The sequence below is a fragment of the Catharus ustulatus genome, chromosome 5, assembly GCF_009819885.2.
Source record: "Catharus ustulatus isolate bCatUst1 chromosome 5, bCatUst1.pri.v2, whole genome shotgun sequence".
Classification (NCBI taxonomy): Eukaryota; Metazoa; Chordata; class Aves; order Passeriformes; family Turdidae; genus Catharus; species Catharus ustulatus.
The window spans coordinates 47719710-47738940 of NC_046225.1; the positions used below are offsets into that span (position 1 = coordinate 47719710).

The 19231-nt window shown below is 41.5% G+C and overlaps 1 protein-coding gene across 1 annotated transcript in view; it reads left to right on the forward strand.

Moving 5' to 3' along the window:
* KDR (kinase insert domain receptor) overlaps positions 1–18800 on the forward strand; it is a 30320-nt gene extending 11520 nt beyond the window's left edge. Inside the window, exons 14-30 of the mRNA XM_033061202.2 lie at positions 614–760; positions 907–1038; positions 2708–2814; positions 3251–3386; positions 3647–3751; positions 4389–4502; positions 5719–5807; positions 7523–7679; positions 9118–9218; positions 10561–10683; positions 10826–10937; positions 11345–11444; positions 11561–11666; positions 12730–12881; positions 15713–15809; positions 15908–15996; positions 16853–18800. Coding sequence (XP_032917093.1) covers positions 614–760; positions 907–1038; positions 2708–2814; positions 3251–3386; positions 3647–3751; positions 4389–4502; positions 5719–5807; positions 7523–7679; positions 9118–9218; positions 10561–10683; positions 10826–10937; positions 11345–11444; positions 11561–11666; positions 12730–12881; positions 15713–15809; positions 15908–15996; positions 16853–17057 — 2072 coding nt within the window. The 3' untranslated portion in view covers positions 17058–18800. The remainder of the gene's footprint in view (positions 1–613; positions 761–906; positions 1039–2707; positions 2815–3250; positions 3387–3646; positions 3752–4388; positions 4503–5718; positions 5808–7522; positions 7680–9117; positions 9219–10560; positions 10684–10825; positions 10938–11344; positions 11445–11560; positions 11667–12729; positions 12882–15712; positions 15810–15907; positions 15997–16852) is intronic.
* The last annotated feature ends 431 nt before the right edge of the window (positions 18801–19231 follow it).

Consider the following 19231-nt stretch of genomic DNA (forward strand, 5'->3'; position numbering starts at 1 on the left):
TACTTTTCAGAACACATTTTTATCTGTAGCTGTATATACATGTGTGTATTCATAGCATTAATGTTGTTGCTTTGTGTGGCTGGCTCTCAAGTTTGGAATAGTGCCTATAGTTCAAAACTGCCATGAGTGATACTGGTATTCAGGCACAAGCAATGCAAGCTGATAATCAGTTACCTTTTCACACAAATAGTGGTGACTTTGCTTTGGAGCCTAGATGTCTAGGTTGATTAGACAGATTCAGGAAAACACTTATGCGTGTTCATGGCCTGAATGGACATTTGATGGGCTTGGAGTGTCTACCCCTCGTAAGGACTCTGGACACAGAAATCGAGGGAAGCAATTTCTTAACTACTCCCTCTTCCCTCAGCAGCCTGAGCAGTTAAAAATGAAATCAACCAAAGCAGGCTATTTCAATACTGTTGAAATTTTCTTGGCTATTGTAAGTTTTTCATGTCATGTGGAAGTTGAACTATAATTTTAACATGAACACTGTGGTTCTTGGTGTAGTAAAAGGATTTGAAACTTTGTTACTGGGACATGAACTTCTACTACTGAAAAAAAATCGATCTTTTTCTTAGTGGTCAGTAATTTTACTGTATTTTCAAACCAACAGAGCCCATGGCACCCACACTTGTTGGAAATCTCGAAAATCAAACAACAAATATTGGTGAAACTATAGAAGTGTCATGTACAGTGAATGGCATTCCTCCTCCAAACATCATGTGGTTTAAAAATAATGAGACGCTTGTGGAAGATTCAGGTGAGGATTGGTCATTTGCTATTATCATTAAAAGACTTTCTTTCATGGGACTGCCTGCTGATTTTCACCATGAAAAGTTTCATTTTTAATTCTTAACAAAAAGTGGCATAAAAATAGCAAAACTAAGAATTGTAATTTTTTCCCAGGTATTGTTTTGAAAGACAGGAACAAAACACTAACCATCCGTCGAGTGAGAAAAGAAGATGGAGGGCTGTACACCTGCCTTGCATGCAATGTCCTTGGATGCAGCAAAGCAGTGGCTTTCTTTTCAGTAGAAGGTTGGTGTTAGCTTCTTTCCAGATTGTGCATAAAATCTTTAGAATAATTAGAAGGAAAATCTACTGGCTATCCTGATGGGAGATCTAAAATAGATTGTGAAATTTGTGACAAGTCCTGACCATTCCTATCAAGCTCAAGCTGGGTGCTGTCATAGCTGTTGTAGCCCAGCTGTTGAGGTTGATGCTTTCTTCTCCACTATGCTGCTTAGAACTTTTCAAAAAAAACTGAATCTATCTTAGTTGTGGTTGCAAAGAAAACTCTGCCAACCTATATTATGTGCAAACCCATACAACAGAGCTATGTAAACATGCAGATGTCCTGGGGCATCTCTGTTGTCTAGGTAACATAATTGTCATACTATGTTTTTTAGCATAGTATGTTGTACCTTTTTAAATTATGCCATTGCTTTCACAGCATCTAAGGAAAACATAGTGAAGTCTTTTTGCAGTCTGTTGTGATTGCTGTCCCATTTCAGTGCAACTGGTAATGATTTTGAGTTGGGGGACTCCAGCCTTAATCTGCCACACTGAAAGCAGCATTTATGAGATCTCTCACTTGTTCCAGTCCTGTTGTGGCTCACCAAAATACAAGTTGCAATGGCAAACAATAAATGGTAGCAAGAGGTTAGTCTGCAGTGTGGGTAGCTGGGACCACAGTGGACTTTCCATTTCCAAAGCATTGGAACAAGAAGCCTCAAACTAAAAGCTCCTTGCACTTGATATTAGTACATTTTCATATTTTAGTCACTGAGCCCTTTACAAATCTCTGTCTTTAAAGTCAGAGTGGTTGTCTGATCCATGCCATTAAAGTAATTAAACCAATATAATGTTATTCTTGTAGGTTCCTTTAGGGTATTTAGATGTCAGGCAAAATGTTTACATGGGGTGGAAATTATCTGTGGATGGCATTGATGTAGATTTCAGCTGATGTGGTAAATATGGCTGGGGCAAGTTGGTAGAAGTTTGAAATCTGTGTAGGACATACTATTTCACTCCAAGAAATTTATAGTGCAACTCATGGGGGTCGTGCAATGGAGTGTGCCACTGTGTAGGAAAATCTCTGTGGTTCGAGAGATGAAATACAGGAGCATGACGTGGCAAACAGGGGCTGAAGAGGAGAGCTGCGTCTGTGCACTAGGAGGTGTTCAAATGGTATCTGCTGGCCACTGCTTTACGGGAAGGGGAACATTGTAAATAAGACCTTATTATCATGTGTTCTTGTGGAACCGCATTTTTCATGCCCCAGCTGAATGATGTCAAGAGACAAGAGGGAGCTTGTTCTCTAGGTCATTCTCACAGCTCTTTATTTTCTATATGATGGGGGGAATTTTTTTGGTTTCTAAAGAATGAGTAATTAGTTTTTGGTATTCTAAAATAATTCTTTCTTTCCAAAATTTGAATTTTAATTTTTTATGTTTGCCAAAGGTCCAGACACTGTCCTTGGAACAGAGTTGATGCTGAGAAATGGGATGGGGTGTAAAACAGCATGAAACTGCAATATTCCAACATAAACCCCAAGCATTTTGTTTTGTTTTGCTTTCGTTTCCTTGCTCCATGTTGCACTTTAAAACGAACCTTCAGAACAAGGACCGCCATTCTTTACTTTAATGAATGAACAAAACAAATATGCTTCCAACTATCACTCAAATATTCATTTATTTCTTCCCAGGCGCTGAAGAGAAAACAAATCTGGAGCTCATTATCCTCGTTGGCACTGCAGTGATTGCCATGTTCTTCTGGTTGCTTCTTGTAATCATCCTCCGGACCGTTAAGCGGGTAATGAAAAAATTCTCATACTGTCCTATCAGCACTGGTCTTGCATGACAAATGAGAGCTGACTTGAGGCCTTTTGTGTTGCTTCTTTCCATTGTTCTTAAATCAACAGACACATTTTTTCTCTCCATGCCATAACATTCTTGCCTGGAACTGGGGGCGCAGAAATTTGTTTTTAATTGAACAGGCCCTTGCAAGAGAAAAATGTTTTCTCTGGTTCTGTTTATTAAAAAAAAAAAAAAAAGAAAAAAAAAGAGAGACAGAGAGAAAAGAAAAGTGCAAATAATTAACAATGATCACACTCATGATGACACAGTGTAGCAAAATGGTAGCCTGGCATTTCTGGGAACTAATGAAACACTCTAAAGTGAGAAAATGGCATTTTGCCTGCACATTGCCAGCAAAAAACTGTGCAACTGCAACTAATACCATTTTCCAGGCCAATGGAGGGGACATGAAGACTGGCTACTTGTCAATCATCATGGATCCTGATGAAGTCCCTATAGATGAGCACTGTGAGCGGCTCCCATATGATGCCAGCAAGTGGGAGTTTCCCAGAGACCGGCTAAAGCTAGGTGAGTTTTCATTGCACGAGCCATTTAGTGATCCTGCAACCAGCACTGTGCTGGAGGGTGTTTTGGGTCCTGGCTCCCCACAGGACTGCTCTGCTGCATGATCCCTGAGTGGGCTCTGTGGTCCCAGAGGATATGCTACATCCTGTCTGCATTTTAAGTCCTCTGTTAATTCCTGCTTCATGAGCTCATTTTGGAGTAGCTTATTTATTCTGCAACTTTTACCTGCTGTCCCAAGCTCATGTTTGTGTTCTCCTTACAAGGTAAACCTCTTGGACGTGGAGCTTTTGGCCAGGTCATAGAAGCAGATGCGTTTGGGATTGACAAAACTGCTACCTGCAAAACAGTGGCAGTGAAAATGCTTAAAGGTAAAAATAATGGCTACAACTTCAACATTAATATACAATGCAGGGATATTTGTCAACACTATAACCATTGTGCCCATTGTTGTAGAAGTTTAGTTTAATGGCTTATCATGAAGCAATGATGAGAGAAAATACATGCCTTTCCTTCATTGACAATCGGAGCAATGCAGCTGTGGTTTCCTAACCACTGCTTTGTAATTCTACTTAGGTTCAGACTGTAAAGTTGCTCCTGCAATCAATTTGCACGTGTCCATTTTTGCCTTATGCATTCTCATTGGAAGCTTTCTGCAAGTCTCAAGACAATGGCTTAGGCACACTCCAAACTGAGTAGTAGTCTGGAATAGCTTTCTCCTCACTGTAAATCATATTATACTGCCTCACATTTGCCACAGGAAAGTTGAAATGTGCAGTTCCCAGACACATTGTTCCTAAAGAAAATGTAAAGTAGCAAAAAGATGGGCAGCAAAGTGGGGCTACCAGCAGCTGGGGGCTGTATTCCACCCTGTGCTGTACTGGCATAGCTGACACAGCCAACAATGCTCCTCACTTGATGGGCTGGACAAACACCAGAAGAGAATGGGGAGGGGGCAAAACCTTTCTGTCCGTGATGCTCCTGACCTGTGTTACTTTACTATTGCAGAAGGGGCAACACATAGTGAGCACAGAGCACTTATGTCAGAGCTGAAGATACTCATTCACATTGGCCATCATCTCAATGTTGTCAATTTACTTGGAGCCTGCACAAAACCAGGAGGTGAGTAACTTCTTAGTGGGTGAGAAGGTGCTAATGAAAACCCTATTTCTTCCATTTCTGCTACACAGACAATCAAAGTTCAAAATTAAGGACTGGAAAGAGTAGTTCCTTCTAACATACATGCACAACAAAATCTGATAAGAGTGAGTAGGTCCAAAGGTGGAATAAAGGTGAAGTAAGGGTGGAATAGAGGCCGTGCAGCTCCATTCCTTAGCTGTTCTATTACTTTGCTTACTTGATATCTACCTTTATAGTGGACAGCCTATGTGTGACAGACTTCTGAACTGAGTCTAATACCAGATTTAACAAGCTACTCTTACTCTTGTCACCAGCTACAGGGTGACAGCAAATTGGGACTTCCCCTCTGTCTTTGGATGGGCTGTTGGTGCCTATGTGTATGTGTGCGGGGGAGGGGAGATTTCAATTTGGAGTCCGGCTCTGGGTGGATGAACCTATTTCACTTTATAATCAGGGACAGATGTTTTGTTTAGCAATCCAGTACTGCAAACTAATTTGGAAGGAATTCAATGTAAAGTAACTCAGTAATAATTTTTCAGGGAAGCTGACTTGTTGGCTTACTGTGGGATGAAAATTTAATTTGTGAAGTTCTATGACAGAAGTCAGTAGTTGAAGGAAACATAATCCATAAATATTTATTTCCTTGTTTATTCCGTAATAAAATAGAGATGGCCAGTATGTGGAACCTAGAAGGAAAATTTGCCACCACAGCATATGCCTATATGGAGTAAATTTGAACATGAAATACCATATTTAGATTGTGCAATAAGGCATCTATGTCTGAAACCAAGTTTCCTGTTTTAAAATTTTAGTACTTTAATCACCTGTAGAAAAATGCATGGATATTCACATCTGTATTTTATTGCAGAGATTAATAGCACTGAAGTTCTTTTGAATATTTATGTTGCATCCTTACAATGTCAATTAATTTGGCTGTTATTGGCACTTCAAATATAAGTACACCACTATACTTTTTGACATATGAAATTAAGCCCGTGATTTTCAAAATTATGTGCTTTGTTTTCTTCCTTTAAACAGCAGAAAAATGAATAATTTCAGTGCTTTTTATTACTGACATTTTTAGAAGCCTTTGGCTATTGGAATGCTCTTTGAGCTGTATGTATTTTTAGCCAGAATTTATGCTGTGAGATAAAGTGGAACATAAATGGTCTAATGAATTGCTTGATGTGTTGTACAGGCCCACTTATGGTGATTGTGGAATATTGCAAGTTTGGAAATCTGTCGGCTTACCTACGGAGCAAGAGGAGTGAATTTGTCCCGTACAAGGTAAGGATTCAAGGTTAGCAGAAAAATGTTTGGTTTGGTTGGTTTTTTTCCACACACATTATTTCTTTTTCTAGTGCAGACTGAAGCAGCAATCCCTGGGGACACTGAATGTTTTAGTACTTCTCATGGGAATGAGAGATGGCAAAGACATCAGAGGTCATTTAGTCTTTCCCCTGGCCCCTGCAATGTAACTGTTTTGTTATTGTTAGCTTAAAATGTGCAAAGGAACTGGGCTTCCACTATTTCCTTTGGCAGACTATTCTACACTTGGCTGTATCTTTCAGGAAGTTTTTTCTGATTATCAGCCTGAATTTTTTCCTTTCTTAGTTAAGCTCCAGACCACCTTAAATAACTGCACTCCTTGCTTAGTGTATATATCCATCAGATATCCATAGGCATCTGCTGTCACATGATGATCGGTTCTGCAGTCCCCTTGGCTCGTTGCTGAACGAGGATAGCCTCGTTCATTCCTTCTGCTGTTAATAGTTTTGTGTAATTGATGTAGCTCATGAGTTTACATTCAGCTTTCCACTTCCTGAATCCTTTGCAAAAAGGACCTCCATCACAGCACCCGTTCTGCACCCTGATTTGAAAGAAGTGGGAGGATGGGGACTGGCATTTTCAAATTCATTTCTGGACATGTCTGAGAGGAATCTTATGTCTGGAGAGCATCCATGCCCTCTGAGGGTCAGATTGCTGTATGAAGAGCTTGGCTGTGTGTACCCAGCACTCAGGATCACCCTGGGTACCCCACCCTTTTCCACCCACAGCCAAGAGGGAGGCCCCTGGGCTCTACTCTGCCATGTTGGTAGACTTGAGTCTTCCTGCAGCTGCTGTGTTTAAGATCAGAGCTTCTTCCCACTGCTTGGTTCTCCAGGGGGTTATTTTTCTTTATCCTTGGAGACATTATTTACTATTTTATATTGGCAAAGACATCTCGCTGCATCTTCTTGTGAGGTAAAAAGATAAACAAATGTCTCAGAGGCCTTGAAGGAAGAGACAGGGTTTCATGAGAGTGCTGACCCTTGGTTACATAAGCAGTGAGAATGGGATTTGGCAGTGTTAGAAAACAGCCCTGCCAGGGAAAAAATCACCAAACCAAAGCAGGAGAAAAGGGAAATATTTTGGAGGACACCTGTGGGGCTGGATTCCTCCCTAGAGGCATGCAGTGGCTGAGGATAAGAAGGAAATAAGTCAGATTTTGGTGGCTGTTAGGGTTTTGGCCAAGGTATAAGTTTAGCAGAAGGACCTTTGCAGCAGCAGGAGGTAGAACCATAGCATTACAGAGAGACTGGAGTGTATGAGAGGGTTTGGCAGCATCCATCCACTTGTTTCACAAGTGAGGGGCACCAGGGACTGAGGACACCAGCTCCTCAGTGTGCATTTGGTCCCTAGCACAGGGAGATGTTGCTGGGGTTTGGCTGAGAGGTTGGGAAAGCGGGAGGAAGTTGTGTTGTGCAGTGGCAGAGGGTGCTCCAGCTGGTGAACCTGCATGGCCATGGGTTGGGTTTTGCTGGTACTGTCAGTGCATCAGCCAGGTGCCCCAACCAGAGCTGGCTTGGAGCAGAGCAGCTGATCACGCCTTCCCTGGGCTGCTCTCCCTGCCTGCCCTGGTGACCTCAGCACAGACCACGGGCAGCATCACTGCCTTCCAGCAGAAGCTTCTGGCATGCTTTCAGCTCCTGATTTTTCTCACCCTCCCCTTGTATTTCTAGACCAAATGTGCCAGATTTCGGCAGGGGAAAGAGAACTACGTTGGTGATGTCTCTTCTGACCTGAAGCAGCGGCTGGACAGCATCACGAGCAGCCAGAGCTCAGCAAGCTCTGGCTTTGTGGAGGAGCGGTCCCTGAGCGACGTGGAAGAGGAGGATGGTAGGATACATCTTCTTCTGGTGTCATTGGTGGGACTGATGAGGAACACTGGAGACTATGTGATTTCTGAAGCGCCCTCCAAATTGTGTGCAGGGTACTCTCTGGATGACCAAAGTTCCTGAGCCATGGATTATCATCCCAAACCCCTCAGCCCAATTTCAGATAATGTCCTGTATGTAAAGGGTTTGGTTTTAGTGTTTGAGGTGTGTCTGTTTAACATCCCACTATTTTCAGGGAAAACTGCAGAGTACAAACTCTGAAGGCAATGCAGAGAGGGATGCACCAGCATGCTAACTGGATTTCCTTAATGTTTACCCAGAAGTTAAATACTGTAAAATGCTATTTGACTCACTGCTTATTAGCAGAGAGCTTGCTTTGCCTTCCTTCTGCCCAGGTGGTCTGTCAGGAACAGGAAGCCTGAATTATCCACTCATTCAAAGCCTCCCCAGGATGCACATATCCTCTGCAGTGGTTTCACTGATGCATTTGCCATGTTCTCCTTTGGCAGATGGAGCACAAAGTGCTCAGTTCTGCCATTTCAGAGGCTGCTAATTTCACCTAGGGGTGAGATCAGACTAGTTGGGAGGAAAGCCATAGCTCTACTGCCTGTACCTCTACTACTACTAAAAATAATTTTGTGCAAAGAAAATATCAGAATGTGAACAGGGAGTATGATCTTGCAGTTTCAATGCAATCTAATAGGTAATGTTGCACATGCACTTCATGCATTTCCACACCACCTTGGTCCCTTTCCAGTACTCCCTGGTGTAAACATTGACCCTCTGAGCTGGTATGTTACAAGAAGTATGTAGACCTGAAGCAGCCCTTATAGTGAAGGTTTTAGCCACCAGTATTGTAGTTCTTGGTAGATGTCTGCCTAAAATTAAAAGCTGAGCAAAGCAACAGAATTATTGATTTCAGCAGGAACTAAATGCTTAGGTATCTTTGCATATTTGAGTACATTTCCTCCAGGTCACTAGACAATGAGGTTAGGGTTCTTCTACATTAAATTGGCAGGCTTTTTGCCAAATCAAAGTCCTTCTCCCTATGGCATATTCTTTCTTCATAAAGACTAGGTGGGGCCTCCCTCTTCTTGGTTTCTAAATTCATCTGCTGAAACCACAGAAAGCTTTACTGTCCTAGGAACTTGTGAGTTGAGTTTCAGTTGTTTTTCTTTTGGGATTGTTTCACAAATCTTTCTTCTGAAAATAAGCAAGGAGGCCTAGGGTACAACCCGTAGTCTCAAAGTTTGTTTTGCACAAGACTAGTTTGATGTAAAATGGGTTGTTAGTTAAAATTATATAGCTTAATAAAAAAGAGCTTGATTTGTTCTTCCAGTCCAGTGTGGTATAAGTTCAGATAGCCTTTTACCTAGCAAGCAGTTACTGGTGAAATCAGTGGCAAAGGGCATGTTTGACTGTTGTCTGATTCTTTGCAGCTGGTCCTGAAGACCTTTGCAAGAACCCTTTGACCATGGAGGACCTCATCTGTTATAGCTTCCAGGTGGCGAGGGGAATGGAGTTCTTGGCTTCACGCAAAGTAAGGAACTTCTCAGGAAGAGTGGCATGTTATTTATGTGACTGCAGGAAGTAATGCTGTAGGTCTATAGAAGGAAACAGCATGTTCATCTTTGGACTAGCAGTCATCCGCAACATTTTCTTTGTGCTCTAAGACATGCCCAAATCATTACCACTAGAGAGTGAAACAACCCATGCATTTATTGACACAAATGTTAGTGATCTGTATAAGGGCCATCAGTTCATACAAGAATGGTTGAGTGGTTGGAGGTGGGGAACTGACTTATAAAGACAGTAAAAGGAATTAGGGACAAATCCCTGGTAACAGGAGCTAAACAAGACTAAAGGATTTTGCTCTGAGGAGGTAGCTTGTACCTTGTGCACTGGGATTGGAAGGGCATTGTGAGGAGAGACAGTACTCAGCTATGAAACTTCATGGATGGTTCCTTGGAGAATCTCTTGCTGAGGACATCCTGGCAGTCAACAGCACCTCACCCACATTTTGGCCTTCTAGAAGTATTTTTCTGTGGTTTAAGCCTAAATATGTAGAGCACATATTTCAAAGGATGACAATTCCAACAAGGATGAGGAATTGCCTGCAGCTGTATAGAAACAAAAATTACTTAGAAATGGGGGAAAAATGGAAGCACAATAGGAAGAACACTGCTCTAGAGTGCAGGCTAGGTGTTCAAGAGCAGACTTCAGAGTCTTTTTCTAAAAACATACTTTTGTCTGCCTTTCATGTTCATCCTGATTGACATGCAAATGCAAAAATACCTGCTTCCAGAATTTGCAGTTTCAATCCACGGTGGAAGCAAATTTGTAGCCACTTTCAGAGCCTGACTTTTTTACTTCAGGCTACTGAGGCTTGAGTTTTGGAGTGTTTGGGTTGTTAACTAAGCTGTTGTTCTGCATAGGTAGAGATGTGGACTTCTTTCTCTGTAGTAAAGATTAATTTGTGTTGGAATCAAGTCAGCATTTTAGTGTGGTGTTTTTCAGAGAAATAGTGGAGTACACAGATTTGAGTGAACCTAAGTAAATCTAAAGGTAATCAGATCTGAACCTGTTTTGTGTCAGCTTCTTAGGATAATTAATTAGCTAACTTCAAAGGCCCTCTCTGCACAGTGGATAAACAGATGTATGTTTGGACTTGGGAACACAAGTCTCCGTGAGCCAAATCAGTTGTGACCATCAAAAAAGGACTTAAAATCAGCAACTGTTGATGCTGAGGTTTCTTTTTCTTAAAAGGTTTTAAGAATTATCTGGCCTTTGAGGGTAGGAGAGCACATATGTGAAAGAGATCAGCCCTGTGGACAGAGCTGTGACGACAGGCAGCATATGAAGTTGTTTACTTCTTTTTGCAGTGCATCCACAGGGACCTGGCTGCTCGTAATATCCTCTTGTCAGACAATAACGTGGTCAAAATCTGTGATTTTGGCTTGGCTCGAGACATCTACAAAGACCCAGATTACGTCAGGAAAGGAGATGTAAGTTTCAGATTATCAGTTTGATAGAGAATTTATATGAAATCAGGACTTCTTTTTTTCTTTTTCTGTCCTTAAAGAGGTTTTTGGAAACTCAGTGTTTTGCTAAACTTTGATACCACTTTGTTTATGAAAATGCTTTCAGGCCAGACTACCCCTAAAATGGATGGCACCAGAAACCATTTTTGATAGAGTATATACCATTCAGAGTGATGTATGGTCCTTTGGAGTGCTGCTATGGGAAATATTTTCTTTAGGTGAGTCACTCTTTTTTTACTGAGCCATCTCTAAGCAAAAGAATCTGAAGAAAACAGTCAAAGTGTTCTTGGATCCTCTGTAGCATTTTCTTTTTACTTCTTGAAAAACTCCTGTGTATCTTCTCTGTCAAAATAAAATACTCAAATTTTCTTTAAAATGTAAATGTAGGAACATTTGATTCATTTGAAAATGTAGGCTTGAAATGCTTCTTCATACAATTTCAGTATGTGATGATGTGCCTCATTTACTCAGTCGGTTGCTGCTTCCATCATAAATATAAATTGTTTACACATCCAAACATACCAAATTGTCTTATTAACACAAACCATAGCAAGTTATTTGCTTGAAAATTAACCCTAAAATTTAAGAATCTAATGCATTAAAATTACTGTTGCTTTTCTTTTAGGCGCATCACCATACCCTGGAGTGAAAATTGATGAGGAATTTTGCAGAAGACTGAAAGAAGGAACAAGAATGAGAGCACCAGACTATACAACACCAGAAATGTGAGAAACTGTTCTTCCATCTGCCCACATTTACCCCACAGTACTAGCGGATGCAGGAGCAAGCAATAGGTGCAGTTTGCTTTACGCTGGTATTTTAATTGGTTTGGTCATTCCAGGTACCAAACAATGTTGGATTGCTGGCATGGAGATCCTAAGCAGAGACCAACATTTTCAGAGCTGGTGGAGCACCTGGGGAACTTACTGCAAGCCAACGTCCGTCAGGTACGTGAGCTGTGTTCTCTGGTTGCTAAAAGCACTGGCTGAATGTGTCCTGTCCTGCCAGCCATCACAGCATTCCATAGGTGGGTACTGTGCATTGGAGCTGTCAGGGAGCCTGGCCTTCTGCTGCTGCTCCCATTACTGACCAGCAGCTGGGTCTCTGACTAGCAGAGAGTGAATTGTGGTGTAAAGATCTCAGAGGTTGTGTTGTGGTGACCAAAAACCACTCTGCCCTGGCAGCAAAGCTCCCCATGACACTGCTGCAGTCTTTGCTGGGGAGCTGTTGGCACAGGCTCAGTTCCCTGCTCTGCTGCTGATTTCTCTGCACGCTGCAGACACATTCCAGAAGGTAGCTCCTGCTGACCTTACTGTGCCAAAGATGGTTATCTTAGTGTAAGTGAGGGTGTGGACTGCAATGCTTTTAATGGGCATCCAGGAAAACAAGGACACAACAACTTCATTGCCTGTGAGCAGCTCCATGCAAATTGGGGTATTAAGGCATGGCCTGTGTGCAGACACTGCAACCAGCTGGGGACATGGGCCTCCCTTCCAAGCTCTCCATCTTGTGGCTTCCTCTTCAGTTACTACTGAAGTGGGCAAGGACAGGGTCATAGATGTGAGCCCACTGACTGAAGGAGGATGGATTTGGCTGTGTGCTCCCTATTAGACAGACTCTCCCTTTATAACCTCTCAGTGATGATGGGAATTACACTGCCCTCCTAAACTATCACATTCATTATCTTTGTGGTAATGGGATTCAAACATTAATAAAATCTACTTTTATTTTTTCAAAGACGTCAATAAAGATTCCAGTTTGTACATTATGTGACAGTATGTAATATAAAAATCTATTTTTAAAAAAATTTCAAACTACTTCAAAGTGGTTCTTATAAATCTTCCTTCTTTTAATGTAGCTACTCCTGCAAAGGTGGTATGCTGTTCATAGTTTAATAAAACACCCACATTGTTGGGCTGATGCATTCTCCATGTATGTGCATGTATCTATTTTTCTCTGTGTGTCTCTGTAGCCTATTTAATTTTTGTGGTTTTTCACTGCATTCTACAGGATGGTAAAGACTACGTTGTCCTTCCTTTGTCAGTATCATTGAATATGGAAGAGGATTCAGGTCTCTCTCTCCCAACTTCACCTGCTTCCTGTAGGGAGGAAGAGGAAGTCTGTGATCCTAAATTCCATTATGACAACACAGCAGGAATTAGGTATTTTATATGGTGGACATCCTACTGGGGCCTCTGGGAAGGTTTTGTTCATGCTAGGGGAAGGGAAAATGAAAGGAAGAGACTTCAGCTGCCTGGTCCATATTTAACCTTCTCCACAGGGATAAGAAGGAATTTGTAAAGCTTTTGTAGGCAAAAGCTAGTTTCTTACCTTCCCAATTTGTGATTTTCTTATTTATCTTTAATGTTCCTACCCTTTCAAGACTTGGTATTCTCATTCAAAAACAAACAAAAAAAGCAAAACCCATGAAAAATCTGTTTGTGTTTTTAAGAACCAGAACATGTAGAAGGTTTTACTGGCCCAGTTCAGTTGTGTTCGCAGTGTTCTTGTGTTGCAGCTACCAAGAATACTAATGATGATAAATCTTTCATTAATAACCTCCCTCCTAAAGTGAAACATTGGAAAATAGCTCATGAATTGATAGCCAAGAGGAACATGAAACAGAGCCCTCTGCCTCACTGCTTGTATCATAACCACCATGGATAGAGTTCCCAATGATTTGGAGTAGAGAAGGATAACATTTTTATGTGGTCCTAGAAAAAACTACATAGGCACAATGCATTTCACACCTCAGTTGAACTTGCAGTCCTGCAGCTGAACTCTCAACCCCATGGTTTACTAGTTCAAACTAGCAGGGCAGTTCGAACGACACATGTTTAAAAGACAAAAAAGCATGATTTAGCACTGAAAACATCACACTTATTTTCCACTTTTAATACCTCATATGTGGCTTTTCTTGGTCCCCATTTCCTGTTATGAACAGAAGTAAAAGCACTCTGTCAACATTTTAAGGAGACTTTGAATCTCTTTTTTCTCATCTTATATTGTGAAAGGACTTGTGGCAACCATACTAGGAGAGACAAAGTGAGGAGCTTAAGTCATGCTTAGGGCTTTATTCTTATGTTCTGGTAGCTGAAAATTATTTTGTAGGCATGGATCTTCTATACAGGTAGTGGAAAAGATTGATCTGTTCAGAAATGTACTTTTCAATCTTCGCAGAAGTACTAACTATGAAAAAATATAATCTCTAAATCAAGGCTGGAGGAGGATAGCAAGCACAGGGAAAACATAGGGAATATTAGAGAATGTTTAGATTGCTGATATAAATAAAAATCTGCAGGACCTCCTAACATCTGCCCTATTTGGTTTTGGAAATAGATATGAAATTTCTGAACCTTGAAAGATTGTCATTAAAAACAGTCAGGTGAGGTATAGAAAAGCTAGTGTAAAGTATAAAGATGATGCCTACTGTTAGAAAGAACAGAAAAAGTGTAATTCTGCAACCAGAATTAATTTGAATTCTAGGAATAATCCTGGAATAAACGTTCAGATAAATAATGGAAAATGCCTATAGGAAAACAAATAAACTACAAATGGCCAGCATGGATTTGTCAAGAACAAATCAAGTTAAAACAATCTAAGTTTCATTTTTAGGGACAATAATTGCATTTTGATGTGTGTACAACAACCCTTGTAGGCTGGCTCTTGTCTGGGCTGAGCAGAGGCAGGTCTCCCATACTTGGGAGGTCGTTCAGATCAAGAAGCTGGGCTTCTCAGCCCTCACCACCCTGGAAAACTGTAGCCCTGGCCATGCAGTTCTATGCCTATAAGGATGTTTAATGCAATGAACTTCTAGTTGTATAAGTTCAGGTTGTCCAGGAGGGTGCATGGACTAGATTGTCCATTTGATGGTTTTGGTCCTGGAAGTGTTGGATTGGAAATAGATTAGATAGCACTGTAGAGGAGCAGAAGACATGGCCAGTGCAGAGAGCTTGAAAGAACTGATTTTGTTAAATTTAGGAAGAGAAAATGGAGAGGGAACATAGTAACAGTTTTCAGTATATGAAAATTTGCTCCAAAGAGGATGTTAAATGTTCTTTGTCCCCAGCATTAGGACAAATTTTATTTGAGAAAATATTTGGGTTTAATATTTAAAAAACATTCTGAAGTGTGATTGAGAACTTGAGCAGGCTACTCAAGGAACTTGTAAAATCTCCACCAGTTTAAATAAATGTCTATTGGAGATAAGCAGGATGCAGCATAGCTAGACTCAAAGCTGTGAAAAGGAGTGAATGATGCTCTTAATAGTCTCCAACTTTGCACTTCAAGTGGATGTAGGCTACTCTACTAACTCCATGGCTTTTCTTTCATTAGCTGTTAAGAACATAAATTTGCTCTGTTTAACTGGGACACCATCCATTTAATTCGGTATTCACTTAGGCAGAAACCTGAGGGTGCTGTTCTGTTTGCTGTATTAGTATCTTCATGAAAGTCAATTTTATTTTTTTGTCCAATATTTTTTATGGATTTCATCCTGAACCAGAGGGCTTCTTTTGGAGAAGAGCCTTCAAGAGAGATTTAGCACTCCCTGTCCTGATCCCCACAGCTTAAGGGCAGCAGTGTGCTGAGTCTGCTGTTGTTGTCCTAGGTCCAGCCAGGGGTCTCAGAAGTGCAGTCCAAAGGAAGAGGCACATGTCTGTGCTCCAGGCTTCTCTGTTTATTGTAGTTCTAAGCAAAGCTTGCAGGAAGTGTAGCCCTCCAGTGTAACTGAGGAAAGAAGCTGTTTTCTCAAAGCCAATTCTTAGAATTTACTCAGAGATCAATATTGTCAGGAGCACAAGGTCAGAAACATGCCAGTTTCTAGGCTGTTCATCCCTTTCAATAAATAGATATTTTGGAGTTTGCATAATATGTTTTGACAAAAGGATTAACTTCTCTGAAGAGAGATGAAAGGATTCTGATATCATTGTGCTGTTTGCAGCCAAGTTGTGGATGGTAGACACAAAATTTTTTTGTTTTGTTTTCTTTGCAGTCAGTACCGACAAGGTAGCAAGAGAAAAAGCCGCCCCGCGAGTGTGAAAACATTTGAAGATGTCCCATTGGTAACCACTGTAAAAGTTGTTCAGGAGGTGAGTCTATTTATTCATGCTTTCCTTCTCTTGATACTTTTTTTTGTGTGTATGTTTTAAATCTTTTTCCATTTAATGCATTTCCAACACCTTTGCAGGAAAACCAGACAGATAGTGGGATGGTTCTTGCATCTGAAGAGCTGAAGGCACTGGAAGAGAATGAGAAACAAGTGAAAATACCCTTTAGGTAAGGCTTGGGCTGCACACAGGGTTGAATGTGACCTTTTACTGCAGTATGTCAGAAGACTGATTGGTTTGTAAAACTGTTTGGAAGACAAAATATTTTCTTAAAGTATTTTCAAAAACAGAAAGCAAAATTGTGCCCCATGTGCCTGGTCATCTGCATTTGATATTAGGAGAGGGGAAGTAATGCAGCTTTTGGAAACCTCAGTCAGCACTCAGAAAGGACTTGTATTTATCAGCTGCAATAGCATCAACCACCTCTTGAAGGTACTGAGCTGATGCACACAATTGAGCACATGAGGACCTGTCTGAACGGATGAACAGCTCTTGGTTTCTTGCTTGATTTTTCTTTTTTCTTTTTTTTTTCCATAGCTGACACTCAATTTTTCAGGATGTACCTGCGTGTATTTTCAGAGCATTGTACAGGGCTTCCATTGTGCAGTTCACAGGAAGCACAGTGGCATAAATAGGACTGAAACCTCATGTATGCTCTCTGAGAGCTTCTCAGGAATTATTTTTTTCAGGACAATTTCAGTGCAGATGAAAATATACTGCAGTTACAACTGCACCACAGCTGAAGTACAGCCTCTAAAAGCTTTCTCTCCATTTCATCTGCGGTCGCAATCTAACTCCTTGGATCGTCATAGAATTAAACATCTTTTTCATGCATTAGTGAAGTTAGGGCATGTGAAAAGGTCTCTCCTTATAATGAAATGCATGTTTAAAAAGGCTTGAAGCCAGGTTTAAGTACAGCCTTTTGCTTTGGTTGTTGCTGTGATAGAAAGCAGCTGCCACCCGGAGTCGCCCACCTGCCTTCCAGAAGACAGCTCTCTCAGCCCTGTTTCTGATTGCTTTTGCAGCACCCTGGTGCCCAGCAAGAGCAACGAATCCGTCATGTCCGAGGCCTCCAACCAGACGAGCGGGTACCAGTCAGGATACCACTCTGATGACATGGACACCACCGTGTACTCCAGCGAGGAAACGGAACTCTTGTGTGCGCAGGAGGCTTCGCCCGCGCTCTGCCGCGCGCACGGGCTCCCCTTCGAGAGCCCCGCGCCACTCTAGGGGGGAGCCGCCAGCTCCAGCTCCCCCTGGGATGTGCCTTCATTGCCTGGGCTGGTGGGATTCAGGTTTTTGATGTATTGAAAGACGGCATCCACGGGACTGAGAACAGACATTTATTTTTCCTGAAGATGATGCGGAAGCATCTGGCAGCAAAACTGTGCTGTGCCAGGCTGGACTTCATTCCTCAGATGCTGGTGGCTGAAGGTGCAAAGTGCTGGCCGTGGTGTGTGGGTTGTGCCAACCCCGTGGCAGAGGCTGAGCCTGGTGATGTTGAACATCTGCCTGATGCAGGCAACATCATGGCATTCCACTAAACTGTTTCTACTTGTACGAAATAATGGCACATCCCTGCTTTTTGTGGGGTTTTTTTTGTTTGTTTTTCCCCTTGTGGCTGGACTCCAGGAAGGAAACAGCATGACACTGGCTTCTTGTTTCTCAGAGTTTTTCCTTGCTTGTACCTTCACAAACAAAAAGAGGAACCTCCAGCTCAAGGCTCTGGCACTCTGATGGCCTGAGACTAAACATAGGCTGGGCTAAATATAGGTGTGGGTGATGGTCTCTGTCCTTGGCAGAGGAAAAAGGCTGCTGTAAAAGTTCTCATGAGTTGCATTTTCTCAGTGAAGTTAGTAGGGAGAAGGCAGAGCATTGAACCAAGTGATGGGACTCAAATAGCAGGGCCATGCCTGACCTCCGAGGATGGCTCTGCTCCCCTTACATCCCCAGCACCCTCACTCATGCCAGATGCCTACCTGCCTCTGAGCTGCCTGAAACTGCTGCAGAAAATACTCCCCTCCCCCCAGATCACCACTTAGGCAGCCTCTGCAACAGGTAGAAAGAGCAATGCCATTTACTCAAGGACCACAGGAAGCACTGTGGTTCTGGTGGGGCATCCTAAGGGCACCCTGCCTTCTCATCTCATTCCCCCTCCCTCAGGTTAGGTCTGACTCTTTCCCTTTGAAAACTCAAAGTCTGTTTGGAGTGGCAGAGATCTCAGTTTATGTAGCCTTGGGAATCCGTGACTGGTTTCATGGCAGCTCCGATCTTCTCTGAGTGATGAAATTGTGCCTAATTGTTGGACAACTTCTTACCTGTGCTCTTGTAGTCCCAGAACTCTATTGATAGACACATTGAGGACTACAAGATTTTAAAATGTAAAGCTATTTCTACTGAGTTCATTTTGTATTTTTATAAGTATTTTTTTGTTTGTACTTACTATAATGTCAAATGCTGGGAACCATGAATATAAGGCATATACAGTATTTATAGCCTCTTTATGTAGAAATAAATGTAATATATTAAATATAAATATATATTATATGACAGATATTTTACTATTCACATTTTGTATCGGTTTTCTGCAGCATTGCAAAGGTGATAGCATTTTTTAATAGCTACAACTTTTCACTTTATTAAAAGGGACTGGAAATTTAGACCTGGGGGCTACAAGTAAGTTTGTTTTCTTTTGTTATAGCCTTTCTGTTGACAGGGAAGATTCTAAAGTACTACTTGTTTCAAGTCTACAAACATGTAGTCGGCATGTGTAGTAAAGAAACTTCAGTGATTTTTAGCAGTTGGCAATAAATACGTTTAGAGAAATGGCCAGAGGAAGAGACTGCTTGTACAAGCTGAATCTCCTCTGAAAGAGTTTATTATGTTCATTTGGGGATGGTTGATCTAATTGTATTGTGGCTTTTGCCTGGGGAGTGGCATTTTCCCTTAAAGCCTCATTCATCCTTTCCCAATTTTGTTTCTCCTAGCTCACTTCTCACAAACTAAATGTTGTCCTTGCTCTTGTGCAGTGAAGTCTTCCTTTATTTTAAACCTGTACTTAAAGCTCCTATTTTTGCTCTGTTGTACAGTTTTTTACTTTCTCTTCTGCACTGCATAGGCCTTCGTTCTTAGGGCAAGGCTGTCATGCAGGGACATGACAACTTATGCTAAAAAATACTGCAAGGGAAGTTAAACCACGAAGTGCAGACTTTAATTCAACTTCTCTTTACTGCAGTTCAAAATGAGACAGGCTACTGCATAGAGAGAACATATGTCTAGAAGTGAGAGATCTTGCTGTTAAATTCTTCTCAGGCTGAACATGGGACTAGTGCTTTCTACACATTATGTGCATTACCCAAATACAAGGCTATGGGACGTAAAGTTGCAAATGTTTCTCCATTGCT